We start from the raw sequence: 23247 nt of genomic DNA, 5'->3' as shown, positions 1-23247 counted from the left end.
GAAAACATGTTATGAGTAGAGCATGAGAGAAGTGCAACAATCTTCGTCAAAAAGGGCTTTAGCCTGAGGGCGCCTTGAATGCTAATTGTGTGTCGTGTTTCCATTAGTCAGTGTGTTCAATTTTGTAACTTTTAGCCGTACGAGCAAACGTCATCAGATTGTGCGATTTCTGGATGAACAGCTAAATTATCGTATCGTTGCTGTAACAGTGATTGTAATAAACGTCGCGGAAATCTAAGGATTACAATTGTATGACCATCATTGATTATAAGTAACATATCTAACATCAGGTTAAGAATATACTAGCGATCCTATATCCTACATCAAATGTGAATTTTGTTAAATAATGAAACAAAATTAACCAAGCGTTTCCTCAATTAAGGATGAAATCGATCACCCGATTGAAATTGCCGAATTGGTGTGTCACGGTCGAGCGAAAGACGTACCATTTGGTTAATCTTAGAAAAGAATGATTAATTTACGACGCGAATCATGCCAATTTGTCAGTAAAATTAAAGGAGAGGCGCTGTTCCGAATAATTTTGTCGCGCCCTTGTTATGCGCGACCGAGCGGATAACTCCGTCATTGCCAATATATCCATACAGCGTCAGCCATAGTTAACACGGAGACTACATGCAAGGTTTCTTCTGTGATCCATTCTCCGAGAAAAGTATTTATACTGTTGTGTAACAGTTATACAGTGCCGTGTATGCTCATCTCCGACGCACAATCCCGCAAACAAACGGGCAGAAAGTGTAAGCGTATCCGTTCAACGAAACAGTTGGGAGAAATCGTGAGGATACGCGATTTGTCACAATGTACCTGAAAAGCATTTCGGAAAAGGATCCAGAAATACATTGACTTCATCAACTGCAACCATACATCCATCCTGATGTCAGCTTTACGGTTGCAGCACATGCATATCCAGTAGATGGACTGCATTCAAATACTGGTAGTTTTTGTCTGTAAGCACAAAGGGATGCAGAAACGTATTTACAGCGGCATTGATTGAAAAAAGAAATATAAATCATGGTCAGAAAGAATTTCAAGCAATTCTTGATTCGGAATGCATTACATCGTCTGATAATTTAGATTCTACAATAGAAATCATAAAATTTATACCCGGAGGATTCAATGAAAATTCACTTGCACTCCATTTTGCTGTCAACTAATTCAAAACAGTTAATCTTTACGAAACGCAGTCGTAGCTTTTAGTTTTTCCAGATAAAAGTTGCCAATATCGAGAAATAGCGATGCTGTAATGTACTGTAGGATGAATTTCGTAAGTCTAGTGAAAGCCACAAATGGAACAATTGACAATTTCACATGATGACTAATCGAAATCACTGACAAGGTACCTTACGTAGCAACAGAAAATAATGTGATTACGACAAGGAGTTTGCTCACATTTGCTGATAAATGGAAAACGGTCTTGCATGACCCATGATTCCTGTGATGACATGTTACCAAGGTAACAATTTTACCCTAAACGAAGCTTTGATATAAAAGCTAAGCCCACCATGCTCGAGTTAGCGTTCTTGAGTGCCTTCGTAGACCGGGACTTTTATCGGGGAAACTGTGGAAAGGTGGTGTTATTTTCCACAGGGATCATGTAAACTTATCAAATTTTATCAAACAATTACGCGATCAGATTTTTAACCCAATAAAAGTTTTGAAAAGTATCAATGTACGGAATACTTGCATTGCGTGAATTGATATTGCTGCAATGTATCGAGCAATAATTTGTATCTAGATAAGCCAGACAAGTGCTTGCAAGCAATACAGCGAAGATTAGACGGAGCCTCGGGAGTTGTTTTCTCAGTAAAGGCCCGTCAAATTCTGTTGGCTTATCACATGTACGTTTCTATCGTGGGCTTGTCTTTTTGCTGTTAAATATGCTGCAGGCTAATTGGAAGTGACAATGTCAATAAAGCAAATTGTGTTATCAACATACAACTGTGACAATACCCAGGGGATGATGCACCGTGCGGCAGGTGCATTTTAAAGATAAATTCTAAAATCAGTGTTCAAAATCGAATTTTTTTACATTTTGTAAAAGGTAAATTAGAACACGCCACAAATTACGTGACGGTTACTCATACAAGAGAGATGTTATCTTGGTAACCTGAGACAGTCTGTTCTTTGTAGACTTAAGATGTTGGCCGCAACCATAAAGTTCCCAAAGTTCGGGATTTCACATTAATGATTCTTTGTAATTATAATTCAAAGGTTCTCATAAGTGGTATTTTTGCCATGGTTGTACACCCGGCTGCTATCCTGGAGGCCTCTTCGACCAGAGACAAAAGAGTGGAACTCAGCTGCAATATTAAGGGGTCAGAGGTCATCACATCTGTCACCTACAACCTGCTGCTCATCGTACTCTGCTGTTGGTTCGCCTTTAAAACGCGCAAGGTGCCGGACAATTATAACGAATCGCGATTCATTACGCTGAGCGTCTACACTACCCTGGTTATCTGGCTGGCATTTATCCCCGCTTACATCACCGTCAACAGCTCCTCGTACAAAGTCGCCATCCTTTCCTTCGCCACTCTACTGAACTCTTCCGTCACATTGGTATGCCTCTACGTGCCTAAACTCTACGCTGTTCACTACGTTAAGGAGGAAGACACGCGCGCGGGGACGACGATAAACGCGTACGTGGCGGGAAACAGAGTGTCACCACTGCCTCACCTTTCGACGGTTGAATCATCGCGCTCCTAGCAGAGACATCCAGTGTGTTACACTGGATTTAAAATAATTATCACTACAGGGTTATTCATTTTAAGTGTCAACCGTTTCATAAACGTATCTCAGTCTGATCATTACCTTCCGAAATCCAACAACAAGCGATACCTGATCGTAAGAGGAAGTTTCGCGGAAGCATTGTCATGACGCAGAAACTTATGTCACAAACGCGATAACGCATTTCCATGGTTCCGTTCGAAGGAGAGCACGCACGCACACGAACAGGAGGTACTTCCTATTAGACACGCGCCAGGGAAGTATGGCAGTGTGCGGTGGGAGCTCGCGTAAAAATAGAACATGCTCGCAGTGCGTGATATAAGAGGAAAACCTTATACAATTCATACATTCCATGTTTATATTCTCGATCAATAATGAAAGAATGTACACAGATTCCTTCTTAACAATATACTTGTTTATTTTGTTTAATAAATCTTCCTGACCATCTAGACCCACAGTAAATTCACGTCGATTTTCCTTCACAATTCGTTGTGGAACTGCTTCAAGTTGCTCACTGTGTTGTCATAACAATCAGGGCATTGCGTGAGTTTCGGTAACACGCACTCCTTTAAGTACTGATTGTAACAGGGTCAATGTATATTAATAATGTTCGATTGGTGTACCTAAAGTCAGGTTCGAAGAGGGGGTCGTCCCGTCTGCAACTGTGAGCAAGGGACCCAATGGGTCTGCACAGAATATCTCAACATCCCTTGCGCAAATCCAAAATTTTAAAATGGCGGATGTACAGAAACTGGTTACCGCGTCGAAAGAAGCTTCATATAAACGAGGGAACGCAACCTAAGTGTATTTGGCAAAGTCTTGCATTGATCAGCAAGCTACAGAACTAGTGAACTATGAACATCAAATGCTGAATTTACTTCACAGTTGCTCGACATTTATTTCAAGAAAGTCGCGCAGCCGAAGACGGGACGACCCCTTCCCTTTAAATTTGTGAAAGAAAAAGTATTAACTTTAATCTTCTTATAAGTGTGGTTAGTGGTGATGTGTCATACAATTGTGAACTGTGATTCTATATTTGGTAATAAAATAAAGACTGAAATAGAAGCCTCACAAGTATGTCAGCTGTCACATTATGTCTTGCAAGTTTATCCACGGTATATATTTCTCTGTTGGAAGTCAACGTCACGCAGATGGTATCTTTAGTTTTACCAGAAAACTTTACTTTCGAAGTTAGATTACACATTCCGTCAAATAAATGTTATTTATCAATGCTTTTGGAAATAGCATTGATATGATATGAGATCATTTAAATCAAATATAAATATAGTCTAATCGTTTGTCATTTACCCACTCATTGATTCATTCAGTTAGTTATTCACAAATAAGGACATCCCTCTTAAGCAAATCTTACAAAAACCGTGAGAAAGGTGCATAGGGTGCGAATAGCGTAAATGCGTAGTTAGAGCGCAAAACATGACTAAAAGTAAGCAGTCGTGTTACACTTACACATCCATCGGTTAGGTTTGAAAATTTGGGTTGCAGAGTGGCTTTTCGAATTATTTTTGTCAGTGCGGTCGGGAAAAGTGTCTATGGAGAAAGGCAACGGCATTGACACAGTCAGTGGCGACTGTAATTGCTAAAAGCGTCACGGAGCGAGCTAAATTGAAAAACGTGGTTACCATGGTGACATGAAGCTGTTGTAATAAACAGTAATGGTCTAAGATGTCGTTATCGCAGAGCGCAGTACGTTAAAATTTTAATTTTCTGACGATATTAGAGCACAAAGCCGTGACAATCACACCTACATCTCAAAGCACAAACGAAGATCAAAAGCTTAATTTGCAAAGAAAAAAAAGAAGTTTAAAGAAATTCGGCTGCAAATAGTTGGGGAAATCAAGATTGCTGTGACTTCACAGTTCTACCTCCATTGACCCATCTGAATTTGAAAGAATGAGACCTCAGAACGGCATTCCAGTTAACGCATTGTGGTGTCGCTAGATTGTCCGAGGATCCCGCTGAGAATACAATTCTCGGTGTAAATCCGAGGTTCAGGAACGAGTCACGCTTACAGGTTAACTTTCAGTACAGCTTTGGCAATTACCAAACCTTTTACTCACCTCAAAGCTCGTAATTCTCTCGTCAATATTCATTTTGAAATCATAAATAGTATTTGTGAGAATGGAACTATGAGCTTAATGTCGTCACTTTTGTCATTTTAGTCATCAAGGGTGTAAGATTTGTTGTACTGCTCGTTTTGGTTTCTACGAACAATTCTTTTCATACTGTGATTTCCAGAAAATATTTTGGGGGTCAATGTGCTCACCAAAGAAAGATAAATTTGAATTTAGCAGATTGCTGAAAGATGCAATTATTTCTACGGACGGTTTTCATGTGGAATAAGATGTTGTGATGGTGTATTCAAATCAAGCACGACAACAATACCATTCTTAATCCATTATGTTAAGTCAGTCTTCCCTGTTTTTTGCCCAAATGCCAGGAAATCATCAACAGTAGAACAGAGATATCCAATCATCGTATATGTTATACTCTGAAAGGAAATAAATGAGTGTGTTCTCTTCATGTATTTACACACTAGTGTACATCAACGTAAGTAACTGAAATATAATCTTCTTTGGAACTAATGATCCAAAGACATTTCCGATCATCGGCGTTTTCATAGAGGTACACTGAATGTACTTGATTTGATATGGATGTCTGGTTATCTATTGGTAAGAGAAAGCTTGGTGATCCAGGATGTTGTTTGCAGTAGCTTCAAATTTCATCGGCTGAAATGCCAGAGTGAACGAGTGTCAGCATTGCCGGGGCAAAAAGATTGATAGAAATGGCCACAGAATCTGAACAACTCTTTCACCTGCAATAAAGATATTGCGTTTGCAATGGCCTTTTGATTAAGATTGCCGCATTGGGAATACTGCATCCACATAGGATTGGTTTGACGAATTTACATATGTCTACATCTTTGTGGAATTGGTTGTAAAGTCATTTGCTGTTTGAACATCCATCAAAAGTAAATGTCATGTTGGCGCCTTTCATAATACCTACGCAAGTCTGAAATGTCTGCTGTCGTATATGAACGTGTGGCGGGAAAAAAATTCGATTCCGCTGTCATTACAGATCGTTTGGAAAAAGTGTAGACTAAAAGTGAAGGCTGAAATTGTCTTCCAAAGAAAGGTTTCCATTCCAAGACTGAGCTGTACCATGGATGGAAGTTTTGTTATGTGACAGGAACACCTTTTTTCATTGCTGCGGGAAGAAAACCACGGGAAATTCCTGTATACTTATTTGCTCTGACCGACAAGTCGTAATAAATAGTTGCTTGAGAAACGTTGGAAGTGCACTTGTCTGTGTTTGTTCACGACTCCATGGAGTGATCTATTAACATACTGTCCAACAATAATGGACAAACACAAGTTAGTAGCATGTTGCCAAAATACACCAAAAAGGTTTCTCAGGACGTCACATCCTTCGAATAAAAAACAAATTAACTTATTACTGTAGTATTGACAGCTGTATCAGAAACGATCTTGTTTAGCCGATAATTTAATGAATTTACAGTTTTTTTCAGTTGACTAATACGGCTAGTTTTCAATCGGGTTCGAACCCACAACATACGACATCAGTCGCCTAGCGGAGAGGCCACAGAGAGAACCGCTCGGCTAAATCTCCACTCCCAAATAAAGAGTGGTTCAATAGCCGGCTAAGTTGTTACATTTTTCTGACTGAGACCGCTCCACACGTTGTAGAGTATACTGTGCATTTCGCTGATTCGTAGAAAGTATATACGTTTCGTCTATCCGTAAAAGTGGCAATTTTACTCAACTCTACCCTTGGATCACGTCCGGCTGGGTTGCCTGTTATGTACATTGCTTGTGAGAGTTGAACATGACCCTTTTTAATACTCGGTTTGAACATATTTATAATTTTTCTGAATTGTTTGCGGGGAACTTTACTCGACCGTCTATTCAACGTCAGGCAAGGCTGCGTAAATATTGAATTGCCAACAGATTACGGTTGATCATTTTGATTAGTTCTCAAAACATGTGAGCAAAGTGTTCTCATAAATCGTTTACTCGGAGCTTTCCACCAAAAGAAAATGTGCCAGTTTAAGTGAATAATTAACGCTCTTTACGGCGATCATAGACCCTACAAGAAATAGCGTCTGTGTTACAACCTACTCGTCCGTTCTAACAACAGTATACACGTTGATTTTTACCTTTGCAGTTGTAAGCTTACGTGCAATTCGTTCTATTAAAGCCGGGACACATGAAGCAAATTATGGCAGAGGTAGGACACATTGAAAAACATACTTCTATAAGGAAGCTGAATGCCTAATTTACATGTACTTTATTGCATTAAATTGACTACCATTCTACCTGTTAATTCTTTTGGAAACATTAAATTGCCGGTGTGTCCCAAAAAAACGAAAATGTGAAAACCATAATTTTCCATTCAGAATTCCAAAATGACTCCTGACTCGCAGCTGTTTTGCAAAGAATGGCAAAATTTTAAAAACGTTTCATTTGTCTGGCTCTATATTCTTTAATGTGTTCTACATCAAACAGATCAATTTACAATTTCTTTGCAGGCGTAGTTTTCTATACGATTCACTCATACACATTTTGTATGCTTTGTGCGTGTCCGTAGGACCTACAATGAACATCGTGCTAACACGGACAGAATCAATACGATAAACCGAAGCTTGTATGAGTAAATATGTAACTGTGTGTTGTTAGATTTCAAAAATGAAGAAAATAACCGATATTTACATCAGATATTACAATTGCTGGTTATTTCGCTTGCCCCTTACAGCTTGATCACCTTTAGGGGAAAATCATAATTTACACATTTCCATTTCAATGCTTCTTAGCGTCCTTCAAAGTTTACATTTCAGCGTTTCCTCTGCTGGTATTACGCTATTAAAGTACACTTTCAATGTCATATTCTCATCGTACATTTTTTCCTTATTTCATGTCTTAATATTGGTAATCTCTGAGTATTCATGCTGTTGTGTTTTAAGCTAGTAATATCTTGTTTTCCTATACGAGTTCTTCGCAAAGGCAATGGTTTTGGTTGCTTTCTACTAATGAAGATCTAATACTTTTTTCCATACCTATAACTTCCCTCATTTCCACGTCTGTAAATGACCTGTGGGCTTTTCAAAATTTCTCGGATCAATATATTTCCCAACTCTTACCTCGACTTTCTGGGAATGATGACATCCTAAATGTTATGTCAATGCGTAAAATTGCTCAAAACAGAAATTTTGTTAACTAGCAATCTGAAGTTTGTACATCTTGGCCGGAGGCCATTAGTACAGAATAAACGAAATCTGCGATAAATTGTTCAAAACCTTCCTAGTTACATACCCATTGTTGTTAAATCATCATATATGGAATGTGTTAATCTTGTCACGCTCGAAGTAACTAAAAGCCATCTTGTCTTCGAAGAGTGAGAGGTCAGGAACTGCGCTATGAACGAATTTCACAGTCGTTCTTCGACACCATATAGAACATTAAAATATGCCAAGATTGCTACACCAGGCGACCTTAATGATTAACATGTAAGCGATGGCTGTCAAGCTGTTACACTATACTCGCGATGCTGACCAGTACACCACTAATTAGTTGAAACATACCGTCTTTGGACATCAATGTGTTTTACATACTCTTATCATGAATCTCTTTTGATTTAATTTTGAGCATCAAAATGTCTGACGAATTCAACAAAGTCCAAGAGCTTTAATGTGCCTTTGACAAAATGGCTACATGAATTAGTAACCTTACCTTCCAAAAAATGTGCAGCATTGACAGTACATATATAAAGTACAGAATGGAGATGGAGGCATCATGGGCCAGTGGCTAGAGCAGTGGACTCACGATCACAGGATGGTGAGTTCGAGCCCCGGCATGGCCATGGTGTTGTGTCCTTGAGCAAGGCACTTTATTCCTCATTGCTTCTCCCCACCCAGGAGTTATGGGTACCTGGTAGGACAGTGGTTGTAATGTGTGTGTTTAGCTCTGCTGCGCTTATTGGCTGCACATGTGAGCTGTAGTTTGCTCCCCAGGGAGTTGAGTGGTATCATATTAGGTCCAGTGACCAGGGGTAATAATAATTGTAAAGCGCCTTGGGCACATGTACTTGTGGATATGTGCGCTATATAAGAACCCAATATTATTATATTATTATTATAAATATGTGCACAAGAAAAGACGGTGTCATAGCAAAGTTATTTATATTGGCCAGATATTCATTGGGCTAAGTTGTTGAATTTGTCTATCGCTCCCGTTACATCGGTTATGCTAACGTTGTTTTCTTGCATGTGAAGCACACAAGGAAAACCATTGAAAACACTATTTTCGCCTGAGTATTTGCATCGTTTATTCACAATCCGTGGATGTCGATCCGACCCTTTCAAGAAACTGAAGTCGTAGTGAGGAGATTTATGAATTCAGTGGTATGTATAATCCCTAGCCGTCAAATTAAAAAACAAGTTTATACATCAAATCAAATACAACGTTTGATAGCGTCATTTCCGTCGCTTTTCCGAGAGACATATGTGGACGTTATATCAGACGTCACATTCAATGCGTGTTTGCAGGTCTTTCTGTCAATGGAGTATGAAAGGTAAATGGAACTTTTACTTGCTACTGATGTAATGAATTTAAATCCTCAAAGTCTGTCGAAAACTGCTTTTCGCTCAAACAAATTTAAATTGAACTTCTGTAAACATGCTGTCGTCGCTCATATGGTGTTTAATCTTTCTTGAGTAAATGGATACACGGCAGTGAATCCGCTGTATGCTATTTCAACATTCCTCACAATTATCGTCGGGGCAAAAGGTCTGCCAAAACTTACAGAATTATGTCACAGTATAGAGAATAAGGAAGAGGCCTTTAAGACCCGTCTATCTTTTTTGATTGGCCATCGAGGTCTGATTGATCGTTTGGTGGCTGTTTTTACTCCCGGGGTCAGAAATTTTACGAATCAATGCCGCTTCTACAATGACATCACAAACCCAGCTCAGACAAGCTCGAATAAATTGTCGGCTCTGTGTGAAATATTCAGTCTTATCATCGTGGGGTCTCACTCATCACAGAATGTGATTCTTTGAGGGTGTCATCAATAAGATAAGGGATATTGGCTTCTTGAATACTGTATCCGTTTGAGATTATCATTCTGATTTTTCTGTTCTTTCATATAAATCTGAGGAGACAGAGTGGGGGAATAAACAAAGACAGGGACGGTGGTAGAAAGGAAAAAGACAAAATTCATACAGTAGCTGACGTAGTGTTATTAAGGCATATTCAGTTGATGGGTTTTTGTTAACATGTTACACAGCCCACGCAAAGAAATCAATTGCTGTTATACCATACGTGGGTTACTACACAGTAAGGTGATTAACCGCAATAGCAGGTAAGGAACCCGGCAAGGACGGCCCAGTTTTCAGTAAGCTCGGGTGATAAAATCAAAACTCACTGCCGATGTCGATGCCATTACGTTATTTCAGCAAAATAAATCAGGCATTTTATGTGCGTGTATAAATATTCGTGCATCCTTTCAGGAAGGGAACATGTTTATGAAGATGGATAGATTTACAGTGTGAAATGAACTTCGGAGAGAAAAACAACATAAAGATCGTATAAAATACCGTATTGATTCAATTAGATAGAAAGCTATAGTATTTATGGGGTAAAACGGAGGTATCCAGCGAAGCTTACCTGAAGTTCCTCTTCCGCTCCGAGTCAACGACTTTTAAAAATAAGGTAAGGATGGATGTAATTTGGAAGAGGCAACAGAGAAGCAGACAAGTCAGCTGAGCTAGTATTTAAATCCAGCTGTTACCGATGGAAAAAGAACCAGTTGGAATTTTCACTGTCTCAAATAAAAGCAAGATTTATATAAGTGAATCTAATAAAGAAATGGTCGTATTATATAAGACATCTTGTGTTCTTCAAGACAACATGAAGGACCTGCTGTGAATACTTATGGAGGAAAATGAAGCAGAGTACCGAATCCTCGAATTCTCAAGAACTGCAGTGACAACAAACACACGATCAAACAATCAACATTTGGCAAACAAGGCATAGAACAAAAGGTGATATACCTGGAACCAAGAGAGGCTGGTGTGTGGACTTCAAATTATTAACCCAAGAAGTGATGTCAAATGTTTCAAAACGACTTGGTACATCAAGCCCATGTCATAGATATAATTATTCACATATCAATTCTTAAGTCGTCACATCTGCCAGAAAAAAAAAAAAAACATTTTAATCAAGGTTATTCAAGAGAACAACATTTCTCTTCGTTCGCGGCAACTTCATTCGGTTGCTTTTCTGGTGGACATGATGAGCTGGTTGGCATAGTGATACGTAAGATTATGCTATATGCAACACATATACCGTAAATAACATCGGTTTTTAGATTGTAACATCTGCCGATTAATATTTACTGATTGCCATGGGACAGTTGCCAGTTCTGATATCGGCCAAAGGGGGTTGTGATGAAGAGACAAGTAGCCTCGATTCAAGCTTGTTCAAGAGAAAGGCTGGGATCTCTGAAAAATAATGCCATTTATCAATTTGTTCAAAAATCTTGAATATTGACTTTTGTTAAGCATAATATGCCCTTGGTCATGTGATCTATTGTACTTACCATCCGTTTATTTGGGTCAACTAAGAGTGATCCTTATGTTCTCATGCAAATTAGTAAACAGTGTCAATTTTATTTACTGGAAAACATTCTATTTTATAGAGGTACGAAAACCTTTGTAACATATGTTAAATACAATACTTAAAGGGAGGGGGTCGTCGGAACTGCGCGTGTACAACTTTCTTGTTTACAAACAATGTATTTCATGCGCTATATTGAGATGCATCACGTTAACATGGCTACAACATTTAAATTTTACGATATTCACTGTTAACAAACGTTTTAACTTTCATCAATAGTAAACGTACCCTAGGTAAAGTGTTTACATCGGTCGTAGGGGTCCCTGGCAACCTTTGAGCGATATTGGGCATATTGGTTTTGTGTTAATCCACAGACCCTCGAGAAAACAGGATAGGAAACAGATGTACGTCATTTACTTGGTTGGAATAAATTAAATTGGTTTGCCCAGCAGTCCCGTCCCAGACAAGACAACTTCGTACGTGCATTCAATCTAATTAAACAGCAAACTGACGTAATATTTGCGTATCACGTTTGGTTTTTTTTATCTCGTATGCCACGTGATTTCGGACGTTGTGAATGTGTACAATTTGCGTTGGTTTTACCATAAACCCTCGACGGCCTTGGTTATTCTTCCACTCTTACACTTTTTGAAGACAGTGGGTATAGCGGTAGGTCTCGCGCATTCGAACTAGCACATTTCTGCAAAATGTCAGGATCCTCGTACGGTCTTTCTTGGATAATATCTTTTTCCTGATACGAATAAGATTGAATGAAGGAAAGGTTACCGATTACTGGCCATTACAACCGAAGCGAACGGAACCGTATTTAGTCATAGACACCAAGAGAAAGATTTTCCAAAATCTGTCTCATTACTGTGTGATGCATTTGAAGATTAGAGTTAGCTGGTGCTGGCTCCTGAACTATTAGGGCACAATTACTACCGCTAGGTAATCTGTGATTTTTTAATACTTTAACAGAGAATCGTGTGACACAAATCCGGTAAAAAGGTGGCCGGGGGACACAGGGACAAATGGTAATTACGACGTGAAGTTTAGCGGAAATTGAAACGGAGAGAAAACCCTTAAGGGGTGGCGTTTACACGGGTATGGAGACACAAAAGTGCATGGGGATGTGAGGGAAGTAGAAACTGACGGGTAAAACATTTATCATTTCCTGAAAGTTTCATCTTTTGCTTTTTGTTTTCATCAAATGTCCTCAGGCAAACTATTTTACTTCGATTGATATCAACAGACTGCTGTATAAATGCTTCTCATCCGTTGTTAAAGGAAATGTACTGAAAGCTATAGCTGCTCGGTGTATTTTCACCACTACAAATAAATCTGTATATGTTTGGCAAAATGATCATTTGTTAAAGGCGCTTTTCTGCGAAGAACAGGACAATTTGTGAAAATGAAAAAAGTAGGGAAACTTTCATGTTTAAATGTTTACCACAAGTGTCTTCTCTTCAGCATTCACATTGTCAACAGCAATGTTCTTGTCTTCCATATAACATGTCCTATCGATAAGCTACATTGCATGCTCTACTGATGTTTGGTATGTTTACAAGTTGCCTAATGGATGAGTGCCAAAAGAAATGGACTTGGCGCTTTAGTGTTGCATGAAGGTGACAAAAACAATACCAAACCATACAATTCCAAGCGACATCAAAGTTCGGTGAGGCAGATGACAAGAGGCATGGTGACGTATTGACCGAGACTAAAAGGGTTGAAACAGTTAATCGACGACTGCAAGTCGTAAAAGATAATGAAACAAACGACTCGTCGGTGACACTGTCCGTCATTTAAAATTTGTAAACAACTTTGAAAAGGTAAACAATCTTGACATTTTCAGGGCGGACGGTTTTAGAAGACAAGAGATGTAATGCATCCTCATGGGGGTTAAAATAAAAGACGAGATAGGAAACAGTGGGAGGTATGGTACTCAGAGAAAGCTAGACCACATGAGTTTAAAGCTCGTGATTTGACAAGTTTAAATATACTTTGCGATGATCCAAAGACACTAATGAAAGAGTGTAGTCTAGTGCACAGTTCACAAGGTTGGTGTGAAACTAATCTGATCAAATTCTGGTGTAGAGATGGTGACGTTTCCACCTTTGCATTGTTCACCTACACGATAACTTACACTTTCTTTTATTGGTTGACATGTTTCCAGTTTGGTGACGGCATGTCTATAATAAAAAAATCTTTTGTGCGTAAATTATGAGAAATTCGTCTTTTTCAGTTGCAAACAAAAGACTTTACACATTCAAACACAACCAATGCTATGCATTTAATGTTCCCATAATTGAACTTTCATATTTAAAAAATACGATTGGTTTAATTCCGATCAAACACTAGACAAGCTATAATATTTTATCAGGAATATAGAAAAATGTGTACTCTTTCTTTTCTTAACGTGATGCTTTCGTAACTATTTAAACAACAAATGTCATGTACTCGCAGTCAAGTTTTCAGTCCCCTCTGACTTTAATCAATCGGCGTCAAGTTCAACAAGATCGTGTCTTATTCTACAGCATGGAAAAAAATGAAAACTGCTTTCTCCGGATAATTGACGACTGCTGTACCGAGAAAATTGCATTCTGACGTTAGAGGATAAACAACTTTCAAAGCTCCTTGGTAAAACTGAAGAAACAGCTTTTGTCATGCATTGAGGAACACATAATATTGACCATAGAAGTTTTTATTTCACGTCCATGTATTGAATTCTTGTTAGGGTGATATGTAGCAGTGTGTCCATAGCTGTGTCGGTAGTTTTCTGACGGGTTTCCTCCCTTTTACGTGCCGATTTTGATTTCGACGAATGTTACAGTGAGGTGTAAAAGACAGTAAACCACAGCACAGCTACGGACAAATGTCCGTTTCCCACCCACCTTGGGGAAGAAAGTCACCCCCAAGAACAGTCAAATTCTAAAGTCAGGTCGACAAAGTCTCAATATGCTTAACCTGTGACTTGGGTTTTCGTAACAATCATAAAAGAGACCAAGTATGAAGTAAGTTTTTGTAAGTTTGAAACTGCGAATGTCCTCTGGTTAAATTTTGCCACAGTTGGAGGGAAGCTGACCTTTGAAACTGCATATATATTACATCGGCAACATGGGTAACAGTTCCGTACACCTACATATAAAAACCTATTCCCGTAAAGATTTCGCAGCAACTCAATCCGAGGGGTTTCCATGTCTTGCAATCTTATCACAACGGGCGATACGTTCACACGTTGCAAGGTCCTAGTGTTCTGTGCAAAAAACTGGCGACAGTCCTGCCGACTGGCATTCACAAAACACGTTTAAATTGTACTCATTATTGTAAAGGTAACTTCGGCCGGATCATCAATTGTGATTCGGAGTTTTAATTCGAAAACGAGACCTCGAAAAACTATCGCTTGGGGCACCTGTATAGATACGCAGAATTTTGCAAGCACTTTCAATTTTCCACAACAGTTCTCAAAATATTGCCAGATGGAACAAAAAATTGACATGTGTGTAATACCAAGAAAAGTGTCACCTTGAAATGACAAGAAGTGAACCACATCAAATGAGACAGATGAGTGTGTGCTGAACTTTCATCATTTAGCCGCTATCTTAACATTTTTCGATCGGTTTAATTTTATTTCTGTCAATTATTTTTCAGTTGAACAGCATATCATGTGTGATGGCCGAGACTGAGTGGCGAGGACTGATATGCATCTATTACCGTGTAAACATGACGTGAAAGGCTGAGAAAAAATATGTGAATTCTTTTTGAGAAAAGGAGTCGTGCACCTTGTCTACATGCGATGTGACAGCCTGCTGATGACATTTCACGCAAACTAAACAGAGAGTCTAGTCAGTTCCTCACTGAATTCATAAAATATTAGAGACGCTCGGTTTAGCTGCCATGCATTTGATTTGTATCACATACACGCGTACAGTTACAGTAGCGTCTTCAGTCCCTACTACGGAACAAAGTTGCGTTTGCGCACATCTTCGGTATTCACTCAGTCATTACAAAGGTATCTTGAAATGAACGGACAACGTTGCTCAATGCTGTAAGAAACATTTCATGCGAAAGAGATCGGCATTCCTTCTGATGTAGAATACTGCCAATTGCCCAGGAGATAATATAATAGCATCGTCTTTCTTGCGTAATATATATGAAATAGCTTCTTAATTTCCTTTATGATAAAGACAAATTGTGAGAGCTGTCAAATCACTCCTCGAGATCAAAATTAAAAGATTTCACCGACTGTCCATTTTTATGCACTAGTTCATACGTGCTTATCAAACAGAAAGGAAAACAACTGACTTTTCTCCATTCCTTTCATCATGTTACACTGTGTCAGAAACTAATGAGCATAAATGGTTCATGTCGGTAGAGACGTTCTGGATTAAAGTCTATGACAGCATACACAGTAACGTCAATTTGTACGAATGTCCATGTTCACAAAGCATTTCTCAAACAAAAATAGAGAAAAGCTTATAAAATCCACTTCATCATTTCAGTGCGAGCGTTTTGGTTTCACTGAATCGTTTCGGGATGAATGTATTTTGACCTGGTAGGTTTGAAAGGGTTCAAATGCTTTGCTCTGTAATGAATCAGTTTTAACTCAATAGTTTTATACTTCAATAGCCATATTCATTAGAATTGAGGCTTAACGAGATAAGTTAATTTTAATTACCTTTAGCCTCTCACTTCGACGACCTTTGTATTAACATTTGTTTTACGTGTATTGCAATACTATAAAGTTGAAGTGAATAAATATATGTCTATAAATATCTATGTTACGGTTGGATATGGATGTTTACACTGCAACACGTCGGTAGATATTTGTTTTATTGACGCGGCAGCTAGACCAATACAAAACATACAGTTGAGAACCACAGGTCGAAAGAAAAATGTGAATTTCTATAAAAGCTGATTGTAAACATAACGATATTCCGAATTATTTGCACATTAAGAAGGCGAGAAATATGAGAGATGGAGTAGCGTGAATTATTCAATGAAACTAATTATGTCCTGAAAACAAATCGAACGAAAACATGCAAAGACATGGAAAGTCACTTTATATACCAACATCTCTTTAATCTGTAATCCATTCTCAAAGGGAAAAAAACTGATAGAAATTACGTGACCTTTTCTCTCCGAGGAAAAGTTTTCATGAAAGGCAGAAATTATTCCATATTGGCAATTTATTGCAAATTTTCAGAACAAGACTGGAGAGAGCATTCTTTCAATTCCAACAAAAGTCTCTTAGAGACCCGTAATGATCCAATTACTTACACATCATTATCCAGGCTGAGTTAATTCAATGGATGCCTGGGTTTCTAGTTTCCAGGCATTTTAAAGTGGGCAGGACCGGTGGTGTGAGAATGCTGTGTGGAAATCCATTCTTTATGCCATACCCACTGTCTACCAATTGAACAATGCAAACAGAGTATGGGAGACAGCCTGGCCAGGTGGTACCAAAACTATAGTGGTTAAGTGGTTTAAAAATAAGAAATGAAACTAATATGTATTTCATTATGTCTGCAGCTACAAATGGAGTATTTCTAGTTTGACACTGGCAAATACAAATCTGTAATTTCCTAGACTTAAACTACTGACTAAATTTCTTTTCACTATAAAGTCTGAATACATAGTGAGGTTATAAGGAGCAATGACTTAGAGAACTTTACATTGAAGTCAGAGCTTGCCAACGAGGGAATAATTGCAGCCAATTTTGATAGCTATGTTATCTGTTTGCTAATGACGTCTGATTGGTAAATGCGGGTAATATTGATGCGCATAGATAAAATACAAGAAAACATCCGTTAACGGAAAAAAACAAATTACGGTGAAGCAGTATATTTTTCTGATGTCTACTTTGACAAAGCATGTGGTGACCTTCATTCCACACTAACAGTTTTAACGAGTTCGATGTTTAGAGCACTTCCATAAAATCAGATTTACGCTGAGGCTGTTCAAACCGTCCTCAAACATTTCAAGAACTATTTTTACGAGTATTCATTCAACTTCTGTACGTCGAGCACTTCAGAGTACAACAGACGCCATTCACACAACGAGACCACTTCAAAATCTACAACAAAAACAGCTGCTTACCAATATAGAAAGGTGTCATACCTAAACTTTAGAAAAGGTCGAATTTATCAATGACTTACTTGTCAATTGTAAAAGGGACAATAGGCTCGTAAAAGGAACTTATGGCGTCAGCATTCACTCAGAAAGTGCAGTTCAAAGAGAGGTCATTTCATGCATATATAGTTGTAAAATTTCATTTTTCTGTCGTCAGTAGAAACACAAGACAGCTTAGTTTGGCATGTATTTCAACAAACGTGTCCAAGATGCATAGCTGAGTTTTTTTCAGGAAAAAGGTGAAAGTAATACGTCCTTCTGAGTTAATATTACAAATATGGTCAAATGTGTACTTCGTAGCGGAGTCTCTACGACAAAATAAAAACTGATGTCGGGGTGACCGTCAAATAATTCGAGATGTTGTCAGATTACAGCTGTATGAATGAAAATATAAACAGAAAGTCCTTTTGAAATTCATAGTGTTAGAAAATGGCAGATGGGATTGTACTCACCTCGACACTGAATGTAAACTTATGCGTAAACTTTTCTCAAGGAAAGTTAAATCATTCTCTATCAAAATTACTAATCAAATCGGAGGTCACCATGCAAATAAGTACCTAAAATTTACCGATTTCTGAGATTAAAATGGCCGCTATCCCTGTAGTGAATGACTGAATTTGCTCACAGAACAAGCTTAAAGACCCACTGACGTCATATTGAGTTCACAATAGTAGTACACTGGCAAAATATTCTGAAAATTTGAGAGTCCGAATAGGTGTCCCCTAGGCGTGTCCTACCTATCGTAATTTGTTTTTCACTGGTGCATAAATTGTGATATTAAAAAATTGCAGTTTCTGAATAGCAGCATGTATCACCTGCATTAAAATTTAATTGTGACCCTAAAAAACCCTACAGGATATAGGTTTTTTTCCTCTCTCCAAAAAAACTTACAGCACACTGATACCCCATAACAACAATCTTTTAATCGCATAGTTCGGCAATTGTGACAGTCTAACTTAATTTTCATATTATATTTTCATAAAATGATTTTTTTACTTTTCTATTGGTATTTTAAAAAGTCTAACACAGCACATCCTTTTATCCCAAACTTTGAAACCAACCTTGGTCCACACACACAACTTATGAACGCATTCTCCCTTTACATGTAAAATGTAAAAACGTAGCTGCCTATCAACCAGAGTACACATTATGACGAGGTGACTGTTGCTTGATTCTTTCTCAGCTTTTTAGTATTGCTTCACGATGGAGCCAGCTAGGTTTTACATTCAGAAGATGTTACATTATGTAGATTATGTTTTATGTTTACTACCGTTAGCATCAAAAGTTTTGTAGATAAATAAATGAATGGTGTACGACATGGTACATTGTCTTTCTATCAACTTTGAGCGGGTTCTATTTACGCGTGCCTGCATAATAGCTCTCGACGTTAAAATTGTGACGAGATGGCTGCCAGATTGTGTCGTATCGCTAAACCAATTGACACGCATATGTAGGTCGCAGTGTATTATCCTTGTGATGGGTTTGAGCCCAATTACAAGTTCCCCAGAATAAATGTATGTAGTCCGTGTGGACTAATACCCTGTTTTACTAGTATGACTAGTCTTTTGCTTCAAGTGCTTTGATCCATCTTGCACATGTGTATTTTCATTGTGAGAATTTTGATTAGCCTGAAGACGAAAAGCACTGTAACAGTTGTCAAATACGCAGTTTAAAGTCTCATATCGAAAGACAAATAACTTTCTTTACATAGTGGCAATATTTTGACGTCTTCTCATGCAGTTACATAATTGGTCACACAATATTCATGTCATTATTAAACTCGTACTAAAAAAATTGTGTGCAGTGTTTCCAGACTCCACACATGCAAAACTTATGAGATCCTGTCGTTCATTCTATAAAACCCGACACCATATCGAGCCAGGGCCGCAGCTGGCATGCTGGAATACTACTGACACGCATGTAATTTTACCCTGGGATCAAAATGCAACCACTGTTTATGTACGGACATTTGTGATGATTTCGGCCACATTTCTATCGGCAGTCAACACTGAAACTCTCATAAGGTCCATGGTATGTGGCGATCTCAATATTTGTTGACCAAAAATACAGGACTTGAATCTCGATATTGTTCTACCCAGTGTATGGCTTTTTATCCTGGACAGAAGACTTGTTTACAGATAAGTTTTCAAACAAGTGTATATTTTTGCAATTCATTCAAAGATGGCATCGGAGCTTGTTGACATGCATGGAAAAGGAATGTTGAATCAGACTCTTCTTGTCCAGAGAGTTACTCCCTGCTCGCCTTATGACAAACAGTCCATCGCCAGTTACAGAACATTCAAATAATGCTTTACAGGATAAAGATAAACACTTGAGAATGGCACAAACATCAACCTGAACATCATAGCTTTCCGATGAAGTATTATTCTCATTACACTATGTTGGTTTAACCCTCATTATTTTTGTACCCATTTCAGTGAGATCATGAACAGATTTGCCGGAAGCAGTGCTTGCAATGACGTCGCTGCGGCATTTATTTCTTGTAGGATGAGCAGACTATTGTCACAGCTTCAGGAAATTAATCATAGGACTTTAGAGTAAATAGCACACGTGGAGTAAAGCACTATGTATAATCATCTCTTTATTTACTTTTTAATTCATTTTGGAAGCCAAGAGAACCCTGCAGAAACAGTAAATATAGAGAGAGCGAGAGAGCATTTAACTTCACACACCCTTCTAAAATGTTTTTTTTCTGTCCTGCATCAAAATGAAACACATCTTGAGTGAAATCGTTTATTGCCTGGAGTTGTGTTTGGTATTCAGCTCCTAGAAGAAAACTAAAAACACCAAATACTTAGAAGTTTGACATTTTGCAATGCCCCAACAAAAATGTCTTACCAGAAGAAAAGAGTAGGCCACAGGCAAGGCAAGGTTATGCAGGGCAGTATTTAAGATTTAAGTGGTATGATTTAAGTGAATGGATATCTATTGGAAAGCCACTGTATGTCAACTTACTGCATGGAAAATAAATTCATACTTTGTGTGGCATGTTTATCCTGAACATGGAGGTCTAGAGATTAATCAGTTGCTTACTAATAGTACATCTCCTTTTACCAGACTACGCAGCAAGAGGAGTGTGTTAACTTCACAATGAAAGCTATAAGCTTGCCAATATGAAATGTTGGAGATTGGTGAACTCTACCGTGAGCAAGACTTGAAGCCAGAATTCAAAAAGAAAACTGGCATACTTCTTTGACGAAATTCCTTTGCCAAGATAAAGCTTTCAACATTGATTTAACATGTCTTATCATTGTAGTAAAACTTACCCCCTGACACAGATTTGACATCATTTCATGCTGTTGTGAAACTTGCATGATTAAAAAAAAACAGTTGGTGAAAATAATATACCTAGTAAAAGCCTTCCTGCAAGCATCACACAGTAAAGTTTGCATTTGGCTTTCATGGATCCACCAGTACAGTATGTATTTACTGGAAGCAAATACCGACTCAAGATATGGCAGCTCCAATACTTTAATGTAAGAAACCATAGTCTATATGCACTTTGTAACAGACATCTATGGTATGAAAAATTGAAATTCTGTTGCAAAGATTTCACATCACCAATAAAATTAAGCACAAAAACAATCAGAAAGCTAGTGCATGTAGAAGTTCTCTGTAAAATTGCAATCTGTAGGTGGAAAAGTTTGGTATTTCCCTGAAAATGTCTCTACAAACTTAAAATAATAATTTCAGAACGTCGACATTGTCCAACACATAAAAGTACCAGGGATACTCAAAAAGTCTTAAATAATGAAAATAGCAAGGTTGAAGGACCCTTGACAGCACAAGTCAGAAATGATCAATTTTCGTAATTTGTTTGCCCAGCAACCAATTGACAGATTCACAAAGTCTGAGTCCATGTAAGGGCAATTTGAATTTGACCAGGTGCACACAATGCGGAAATTCAAATCAAAGTAACACAAGCATAATCACATCATAAGTATGAGTGCAGCTTTGGTTGTCTGCCACTCTGGTGCAGAGTTTTCTTTGAAGTTTCTTTGTAGTATACTTTAACAAAAAAAGAATCCTTTTAAATCTCACAATTTTGACAAAATTTCACCGACAACTTGACAAATGGAGACATTAGTGTATGATGGAAAGAGCAGGGGTCAGTAGAGGTCAGCCGGGGTAAGCAGGGAAGGCACTTGTTGAAGCACAATAACTGCAGAAATCCTTTTAGGTTATTTCTCTGACTTGGAATAAATGGCAAAAATGACCAATTGCTGTCCATTTGTCTGACAAATTGACATGATTGCTCTCTTTTCTTACATTTTGTGACTGTAAAATTTACTTGACAATGCAACAGAAAGCACTTTCTTTAGCAAGATAAATGGACACATCGAACACATAGGCAGACTTTGTCTAATGGAATGCCCAATGAGATTTTGGTGATTAAAGATCACTCGGTAATTTCATCAAAGAAACCTGATACTCTTGAAACACCCACTCCCCCACAAAAAATACCACCAAAAAATGACAACTTTGTTACGTAAATGCACACTAAATGTGGATATTTTGACACACTGCATTGTCTCATTACAAATACAAGTATTTTATAAATACTGCTGTAATAAATATATATATCTTTAATTTACAGATCTAGAGATCTAAAAAACAAGCAAAAATATCCTGCCATGCTAAAACTTGTAAGGCTTATCGTTTTCATTTCAAAAATGGCAAGTTAGACCATCAGTTTCCGTGGCAAATCAACATTGTAGTGCTAGGGCTATGTCCCAAGCTACTGTTTGTGTAGACCTTGATATAAGTGATTGTCTAGTTAAGTATCTCTTCCATGCAAGCACTAAATCTTTCACATATCGGCAGTTGTGAGTTTGTTGACACTTTCCTCCAGGTCTTGAGTTTTCCTGGCAAGCATTCTGGCAACCATCTTTTGGTGTGCCAAGGCTTCACACTTGTCATTCAACTGAAAAAAAAAATGAATAGAAATGACATTGAATCTCCTGTGAAAGACATATTTTGCATTGCTTTGAATGTTTACATGAAAATTCCCTGCTCACAGACCCAGTCATTTCTAGGTTAGTTGTAAAAACCAGCAAACTCACTTCATCAGGGATTTTTAAAAACAGTGGGTATGGATTACGACAAATCACAATTTGACACTCGTATTTTTCAGAATATCCATTTCCACTCAGTGCTTTGGAAAATTTCAGCAATGCTCATTCAGTGCCCTGTACATCAATAGTGATGTATATGCAGCTGCATTTGCCTTCAGCTCACATTCTGTAATATCAGTTTGATCTAAACTAGAGTTGAATTCATTTCATCCCATGGGTGCATTTCAGTATTGGGTTATTTCACAGAGAATTTATCAAATACACCTCACTGTAACATTACACACTTGTGAGAATGCAAAGAAAGGACGAGCAAAAAATCTTGCCATTTTTTCATAATTATTTTAAATGTTATACTGGTATATTAAAAATTTATGGAAACCAAGCGATTTGGCAGGATTTAATAATTTGAGAGATTATATTTCTAGGCCTGTAGAGAGACGTACTACAGGTAGCACACTGCAGCAACTTTCCATCACACAATGAAGATAAGAAATTGCATTACTGTGAGACTGTTTGACGATACTTAGAACTTGTAATTTGGCATCTTGTCATCAAAATCCTCTCAGAACCATTAACTGTAAGCACACTGTACTACATCGTCATCTACACCTAGGCTAACTTCTGTTGCA

General features: G+C 38.0%; 2 protein-coding genes across 4 annotated transcripts in view; one reads left to right on the top strand and one right to left on the bottom strand.

Annotated features, from left to right (window-relative positions):
• LOC139119882 (metabotropic glutamate receptor 3-like) overlaps positions 1–3812 on the top strand; it is a 46923-nt gene extending 43111 nt beyond the window's left edge. Inside the window, exon 3 of the mRNA XM_070683818.1 lies at positions 2230–3812. Within this exon, the coding sequence (XP_070539919.1) occupies positions 2230–2721 (492 nt within the window). The 3' untranslated portion in view covers positions 2722–3812. The remainder of the gene's footprint in view (positions 1–2229) is intronic.
• Positions 3813–20107: 16295 nt separating this feature from the next.
• Positions 20108–23247, bottom strand: part of LOC139119881 (coiled-coil domain-containing protein 125-like) — a 28931-nt gene continuing 25791 nt past the window's right edge. For all 3 annotated transcript variants that reach the window (XM_070683814.1, XM_070683816.1, XM_070683817.1), the window contains exon 11: positions 20108–22467. In XM_070683814.1, coding sequence (XP_070539915.1) covers positions 22354–22467 — 114 coding nt within the window. In that variant the 3' untranslated portion in view covers positions 20108–22353. The remainder of the gene's footprint in view (positions 22468–23247) is intronic.

Source organism: Ptychodera flava, chromosome 20 (genome assembly GCF_041260155.1).
Source record: "Ptychodera flava strain L36383 chromosome 20, AS_Pfla_20210202, whole genome shotgun sequence".
Classification (NCBI taxonomy): Eukaryota; Metazoa; Hemichordata; class Enteropneusta; family Ptychoderidae; genus Ptychodera; species Ptychodera flava.
Note: the sequence above shows the minus strand (reverse complement) of the source record. Positions and strands in the feature narration are given on the sequence as shown.